General features: G+C 52.1%; 1 protein-coding gene across 1 annotated transcript in view; it reads left to right on the top strand.

Annotated features, from left to right (window-relative positions):
• Positions 1-1,404: 1,404 nt before the first annotated feature.
• Positions 1,405-8,035, top strand: part of LOC110309654 (potassium channel subfamily K member 17-like) — a 10,149-nt gene continuing 3,518 nt past the window's right edge. Inside the window, 5 exon segments of the mRNA XM_021182384.1 lie at positions 1,405-1,456; positions 1,729-2,024; positions 3,446-3,551; positions 5,360-5,520; positions 5,952-6,069. Of these exon segments, the coding sequence (XP_021038043.1) occupies positions 1,405-1,456; positions 1,729-2,024; positions 3,446-3,551; positions 5,360-5,520; positions 5,952-6,069 (733 nt within the window).

The raw sequence follows: 8,035 nt of genomic DNA, 5'->3' as shown, positions 1-8,035 counted from the left end.
GACCCAAGTGTCCTGACCTCCCCAAACCCATGCCATTCCCTGCCCTTCCCCTTTCTTCTCAACCCACACACTACCCAGCAACTTTCCAGAGAGAGAAAGGAGACAGATGTGCCTACAAAGTGACTGGGGTGGGGGGGGGGTGTGAGGAGACAAAGATCAAAGATCTGCATGGATGGAGATGTGAAGTTTGCCCTTGGAGCTTTCCCCATCTCCCAAAGAGAACCTGGATTGTGGTTGCCAAATCACTACTGCCATCTTAACATGGTCATGGGAGCCCTTAGGCTGCAAGCAAAGGTGGACTTGATTTTTGTATTATTTACTACATACACAGTAGGCTCTTAACAGGTCCCTACTAGGCAGCAGGCAACTGTGTCTGGTTCTAGGGCCTTGATAGTGGTGGTTTCTGCCTTCGTTGTGTCAGTGTGTCAGTCTTGAAGGAGCTCCAAGACAGCATCCTCATCTTTGATGGGAATAAACCTGGGGAGAATGAAAGTTCAGGGCGGTGGCTGGAGGAGGGGAGCTGGACACACATCGGGGGATGCCTTTGGTGCATACAGGAAGCCATCCTCAGGAGTCTCACAGCTGAGGAACAAGAAGGCTGCCAGTCAGAATTCCCCAGCTCTCCTTGCCCACAAGTGGAGAGGAATCCTAGAACAACACTGGGGACCCCTTTCAGGGGTCCCACAACTTTCTTGAACATGACCTCCTCTGACCTTCAGAGCACACTTAGACCTCTTTACTCCCCCACCCCCAGAGAAGCTGGGGAGGGGGGGGAGCAGCAGATCCCAAGGGCTTCATAGCCTGTCATCTCTCTGGTGGCATGGACTCCCACTGAGCCCGGTTCTTCTGCCAGATTGTGACATTGTGGGCCAAAAGGGAGGAAAGGTTTGTCCCAGACTCACAAGATTAGGAACTAATTTTTGTTTGGACTTCCTTTACCTCTCCAGTGGCAGGGGTGTTCCCAAGTTCTGTGTCCTCTTTATAGCATTAAGGGTGGGGGTGGGACTGTGAGCCCCAGAGGTTGAGGGGAGTCCCTGGGAAGGGCCCACATTGGCAGAGGGTTCCCAGCACCCAAGACTTACTGCCACCCAGGAAAGGATTGAAATCTGACGTCTCCAACACCTCTACACCTGCTGGACCCTACTTCTTTTCTGGATGGAAGGAGATGCAGGGACTTCCCTCCAAAGTAGCAAGGAAAATTTGGGTCCGGTCTTCTTGCCTGCTAGCCTCCCAGCCAGGGACAGCACAGACAAACCATACCCCACTCCCCATTTTATTTCTTATAGTACACTGTCTGTAGCGAGATCTAGGGTGATACAAGGAAGCACTTGGAGGAAGTCCCCAGCCCCTCAGCTTAGGCAGGAGTCCTGTGACAATAAACTTGGCTGCTGTTTCTTCTCTGCAATGGATTGCAGGAGTCTCTCCTACTGCACGGGAGGCGCCGGGGTGCAGTGGGGTGAGGGTGGGAGAGAAGGAGGATTCTGAGCCCTTCTCTCCTGTGGCTGTGGCTGCTGCCCAACAGTCCTCTCCTTTTCTCTGATGTGGGGATGGGACTCCACTCTCTCTAGGAGCATCTTTTTTTTTGGGGGGGGGGGTTGCTGCAGTTCCAGGGATTGAATCCTTGAGGGTGGCCAAGACTACCCCATCCTTCAGAACTCCTGAACAGGGAAACGAAAGAGAAAAGCATTTTTGGTTGGAGAAGGGCCCCTCCTGATCCTTCCTGCCCAGCCTGGCTCCTGTACACCATAGTTCTCCCGAGCTCTGGCCTCTCCAGTCATGTTAGCGCACCAAGGCTCCTTCCACTCCATCATCTGTGGACGGAGATTTCCCACAGTGCCTTGGTGGTCTGGGGGCTGTGGCATGGGTTCTTGCTGCTCTCCTTTCGGGCTGACTTGGTGCTGGGCACTGGAGTGTTCTGGGTGCTAGAGGGTCGCGTGTCCGGGGACCCCAGTCGCAGTTTCCAGCGCGACAAGTGGGCCAGCCTGGGGGAAAAGTGGATTAGGCAGGGGCTCACAGGATGCATAGTAGGGATGAAGGATGCTATGGTCCTGGATCATAGGAGCTGTTATCCCATAGAGAGGTGGAGGGCACAGGCCTGGGAAAAGCAGGGCTGTGCGGTTGGGCATGGGTAGCCATCGGTTGGGCTGAACAGCAACAGAAAAGGCCTCCATCCTTAAGGAAATGAGAGGGCATGGCTAGCCTGTGTCCTAAAGAGCACTGCCATCCTAAATTTGGAAATAAGGAATACAGAAAGTCACAAGCTACAGGGCAGTCGTGATAGGGTCAAGATAGCATTTGATCTGGTGGCAGTCTGTGTAGGACAGCCCTGTGGGATCAAGGGCAAAGGATGAAAAGCCACATCTAGCCTTTTCTGAAGGGTGCACGGGGCGGGGATGGGGCAAATAGGAACCTTTGGGGGAGAGGCTTGGCTCTAAGGAGGGAAAGGACCCAGCGCCCCCCCCCCCAACTCCAAACAGAATCCTAGGTTGGCAGGATGGGTAGAGACTCCTTGCCCTGACCTGGCTTGGAGTCAAGAATGAGTGTGTTTTTCTGGGGACACATGAATACCAATTCTTCACCCCAGTTAGGGCACCAATGAATTACCAAAGGAACTGTTCAACCCGGGTCTATCTGGATGAACCAGTGAGTTTGTTGGGGTTATTAACAGGAGCATGGGGTGTCAAAGGCAGCTACATTACTGAAAAGCCCATCCCAGCAGGGGTAATAACGCACAGAAGCTGAGCTTACCACACAACTTGTAGACAGCCACACTGGAGTCCCTTCTCCTCCAGCAAGTTGTTACTGTACATGTAACATGGAAGAGAGGCATTGTGAATCCTGCAACCTTCTGAGCCTTAGAGCCTTGTAAGTGGGTGAAGGAATGAAGATGAGTGCATGCGGCTCCTAAACATGACTGAGGAGAGGGATTACTGTCAATATGATGGAGAGAGCCAACAGAGGCATCTGGAAGAGTCCAGACTGAACTGGACAATGAGGGGGTCCTGGGGAGAGAAGGAAAGAGGAGAGGGGAATAGAGGAGAATGGGAGCCGAGAGTAGTCAAGAGACCAAGAGGCCGGTAGCCAAAGTGGGTGGGTTATACAGGGAAGAGAAGCTGGGGGAAAGGCCCAAGAGAGCTTAGAGTAGGGAAAGGGCATGCCAGCCAGGACATTTTCATAACAGGTGCTGGTGATGCTGAGAGACTGGCAGACAGTGTCCACTTTGGTATGTTGACAGATACCTCAAGTCCTGAGTTTGAGACTCCACAGTAAGTCCTTTGAGTGTCTCTTCCCCACTCCAGAAGGAAGTGCCTCACTTTGTAGAAATTGTCTAATATAATGTGACGATTGCCAGAGTACAAGTGTAGGTGAGTATAGGTGCGGGTATGAAGCTGTCTGGGCGCGGGGAGCAGGAGCAACTCCCTCTCCCAAGATCCTTCTTCTCCAGAGTATCATCCGAGCATACCAAGATGGGACCAGCCTCCTAGGAAATACCACCAGCTGGGAGCTTGTGGACTCTTTCTTCTTTCCTGTGTCCACCATCATTACCATCGGTAATGGCTGGGTAGGGACAATCTGGTGGGTCTGGGAAGTAGCTTCTCCCTGAGAGTCAATGGAACCTCCCTGAGAGGCAGTGGAGCTGGTAGTGGCATATGAGGGATCTTATCCAGGGTGTCACACCTATAAAGCAGTCAGCTCTACAGCACGACCTCCACCCTGCTACAAGCAGCACCCCCTGCCTCGGGACCCCTGGTTTCTGCACTTCACTAGGTACCAGGGGACTGTGCTCACTTTCAATTTGGGGAGCTGCTTCCCTAATGGGACTTTAGTCACTCCACCCAACCCCTCCTACAGCCCCTGAGTCCACCTACAGTCCACCCCCTACAGTCCACCAGCACCTGACATCCCTGTCACCGTTCTCCAGATCATTTTCTGTCCAGAGCCAAGCTGAGGTGGAAGTCATCAGAAAAGGGTCCCTGGAGACTGTTGTGTGGAAACAGTATGGGCAGAAGGCATGAATCTCACGAATTGATGCCTGTCAGTGACCCTAACACCCTTGCTCTTGGCATCCCCTGCATGACCCAGGACATACCACCAGGTGGCAGGCTCACACAAACTATGATTCCATTCCAGCTTGCAGTCTGCAGCTTCTTTGACCAGCAGCATCCTTACCTTGTCCAACAGAATGAGCAGGTGAATTGCACTGTACAGAGTCCTCTGTGTGCTTTTAATTAATTGATTGATTAGTTGATTAAATAATTAATAAGTTAATTAATTAATTAATACTTCTAGGAGAGAGCTCTGACGACTCCAGGGAACATGGACAATTTTTGAGACAAGTGTGTGTGGAAGGACCATTCTTGTGTTTCCACATCTCTATTTAAATATTTATTTTATTTATTTAACGTGTGTGTGTGTGTGTGTGTGTGAGGCCAATTTTGATTATTTTTCCTCTGTAGCCATCAACCTTGTTTTGTTGAGACAGGGTCTCTCACTGTGACCCAGGACTCACCAAACTACCTGAACTAACTGGCTGAAGAGCCCCCAGGGATTTTCCTATCTCTGCCCCCCCCCCAATCCCCCGCACTGAGGTTACAGGAACACAGCACCACACCCTGCTTTTTCTGTGAGCGTTGCCTGGGGGCAGCACACAGGTCATCTTGCTTGTGAAGCAGGCACTTTCCTGCCCAGGTTTATTTCTTTTTGTCTTTGTTTTTGGGTTTTTTGTTTGTTTGACTCTTTGTTTTTTGAGACAGAGTATTATACAGCTCTAACTGTCCTGTAACTCACTCTGTAAACCAGGCTGGCCTTGGACTCACAGAGATCCGTCTGTATCTGCCTCCTGGGTGCTGGGATTAAAGGCATAGGCCACGATGCCAGACTTAGAGACCTTGTTTTAAGGCAAACAAAATAAAACAAAATGTGAGAGATGATGGAGGCTCCAGAGAAAGAGGCCCCTAAAGAGGTGCTTGGCACAGAAGCCAGTAGGGGGCAACTTTTCACCCCCCCCCCATCTGCCCATCTGTCCATGCACTCAGCCCTTGCACACATTGCCTGCTCTGGGATTCACATCCCATCTACAGCATGGCCTCACTGTGGCTTCCTTACAGTTGTGCCGAGTGAATGTCTGCACTCCGTTTTAAGTCCAAAGAAACAGGCTCAAAAATATCAAAGCCCCACAGCCTTGCAGGGGACAGGACACAAGAAGGGCAGTGGGGAGGGAAGAGAGAGAACTCTGAGCTGCCCACTTCACCACAGTGAGAGTGGAATCCGAGGAGTTGGGTGGGATGGGCAGGGAAAGACCTAGGGTGGCCATGTGCAGAGCCCTTTCAACGCTCTCCCCCCAACCCACTCCGCCAAGGCTTCGGCAACCTGAGTCCGCAGACCATGGCCGCCCGTCTCTTCTGCATATTCTTTGCTCTCCTTGGTATTCCACTCAACCTCGTGGTGTTCAATCACCTGGGCTACCTCATGAAGTGTGGGGTGCACGGATGTGCCCACTGGCTGGATGACAGTCGGCAGGTAAAGGGAGTGGTCAGGAACTGGGACGAGTCATTTCCAGGAGGGACTGTGGTGGAAATGGGGTGCAGGACCAGGAATGGTGGGATGTGGAAAATGGGGGATTGGTCCGGTTAGGGGAACTAAGTCCAGAATAGAGTCTTTGATGGTTAAGACACCCATCATGGGGGTGAGAATGATGGCAGGCATCAAAGCTGCCATAGGCTCTTCTCAGGAAATGTGGGGAAAACACAAAGATGGAGAGGTGGGAATAGGGCAGAGCCACAGGCCAGTGCTGTGCACTGCAGGACCCCTTGCAGGCACGGTAGCCCTTGCAGGCACGGTGGCTAAAAGGCTCTGCTGTGCTGCTCTCAGGCCTCCTGCTCCTGCTCCTGCTCCTGCTCCTGCTCCTGCTCCTGCTCCTGCTCCTGCTCCTGCTCCTGCTCCTGCTCCTGCTCCTGCTCCTGCTGCCTGTGCTGCTCTTCTCCCACATGGAGGACTGGAGCTAAATGGAGAGCTTCTGCTTCGCTTTCATCACACTTAGCACTGTGGGCTTTGGGAACTACGTGCTCAGTGAGCAGCTTAGGGCTGGCAGGGTTGGGACTCAGCTGCCTTCATCTTCCAGGCCTCTGCATCGACCTCGGGTGTCTGGTTGGTATCCCATGGGAGTGACTTGGTGAACTTGGCACACAGCTTGCCAGCTAATCAGGCTCTACCCTTTCCCATGTGGTGGACTAACATCCCTCTCTCTTGTGGACCAGCACAGAGTTGTCCTCCAAGGCTAAGGGCTTACCTGTAGCCATAGAGGGACATGATGCCCAGTCTCCTTCTGACGTCATCTCTTCCCCATGCATCCCATCCCCCAGCTCCAGGCCAGGATCCAGGCAAAACAGTTTAGAGGGTCCCAGGACACCTCAGTCTCTTTTGGACCTGGGGAAACAACAGCCAAGGTATGAGTCTGTCGAGAAGGCCCTCAGTATCTCTCACCCCTGCTGGCCCTGAGGATCCCCTAAGAGTGAAGGTCACAGCCTCCCCCACCACCAGGCTGGCACTGGGGATGCCACATCCTCCAATAGACCAGTCCCCTGGAGTGAAGAGGGGTCTGCCATGAGAATTTTCTCCCGGGGTTAGCAGCAGGAAGGCAGGGTTAGGCAACACCTAACCCCCATTTTAATGAGATTCCAAAGACAAAAAGAAGTTTGACTTCTTTAAAATTGCCCCTGGGAAATTGTGCATCTATTGGGCATACTTGCCTAATGGGTGAGGGGTTTCAGGCAGGAGTATGGGTGAACTCAAAGCATTGCCTGGAAGGGGTTCACCCATCATGGATAACTCCCCCATAACTACACAGATGGAGTCCCTCTCCTGGTCCTTCCCAACCTATATACCATATACCACACACCACACACCACACACCACATGCTGAGAGCCCAGTGAGTCTCCCCACCCCCATCTTCTCTGAGGGAATATCAGCAATCCACAAGTCCGGCCGTAATGATCGTTGGCAAGTGGTCCAGCGGATATGATGAAGATGTTAGCAGTCTGACTCGGATGGTCGTCCTACACAACTCTCTGTCATCCTTCAATGGACAGTTGAGACCCTGCCAGGATGGCAAGTCACTCACTCAATCTCCAACCTAGAGTGAGTGCGTCACCCCTGCTTTAACAAGGAGAAAGCTGAATTCAGAGAGCCCACCTCATCTTCCTGAAAGAACACAGTGAGATACGACATCTAATCTGTTTGATTCCACGACTTAAGCTGTTTCTAGAACCCTCTCTGTGCCTCAGAATCTCTAACTGAAAGGATCTAGCTCAGGCTTGCTGAGAACCCACAACTGCCTTCTGGCCTCAGGGTCCAAGGTCCCCTGCCTCAGGCCTTACCTGCCATGAAAGGAGGGTCTCATAACTGGGGCCTTTGTACCCCAGGCTGGTTTTCTCCAGCTTGTGGCTCAGGAAGAACTAACTTGGGTAGATTTCTTCTAACTGGGTCAGGGGCTCACCTCTACCCTTATGGTGGGAGCACGTGTCTGAGGAGAGCTGCAGCCAGCAGCATGGAACCTTCCAGTTCAAGAGACACTCCTGGAGGCTGTTCTCACATCTCTTTTTGTTTCCCACTGCTATTTCCTGTCAGGACAGGACTGTCGCAGAAGCCTGCACAGGTTGGGCACCGAACAGCCTTAAATGGTTCCCATCCTCACAACGTGACGAGGTTTAGCTCTCAGGGCTAAACACACCCTCTTCTCCTGTCCCTCTTGGTGCTTAAGATCACATATCATGCTTAGCACCTTTGAAAGTCTTCAGGGTTTCCCCATAGTCTTAGGACGAACTTCAAATTCTACAATAAAACCCAGATGTGGTTCACCCCAGCCATCCCAGCGTTTTTTAAGAAGGTAGAAGGAAGAGGATTGTGAGTTCAAAGACAGAGACAGTCTGGTCTACATCATGAGATCCTGTCTGAGAGAGATAGAGACAGAGAGAGAGAAAGCGAGAGAGGGGAGAGAGAGAGAGAGAGAGAGAGAGAGAGAGAGAGAGAGAGAGA

This window comes from Mus caroli, chromosome 14 (genome assembly GCF_900094665.2).
Source record: "Mus caroli chromosome 14, CAROLI_EIJ_v1.1, whole genome shotgun sequence".
Taxonomy (NCBI): domain Eukaryota; kingdom Metazoa; phylum Chordata; class Mammalia; order Rodentia; family Muridae; genus Mus; species Mus caroli.
Note: the sequence above shows the minus strand (reverse complement) of the source record. Positions and strands in the feature narration are given on the sequence as shown.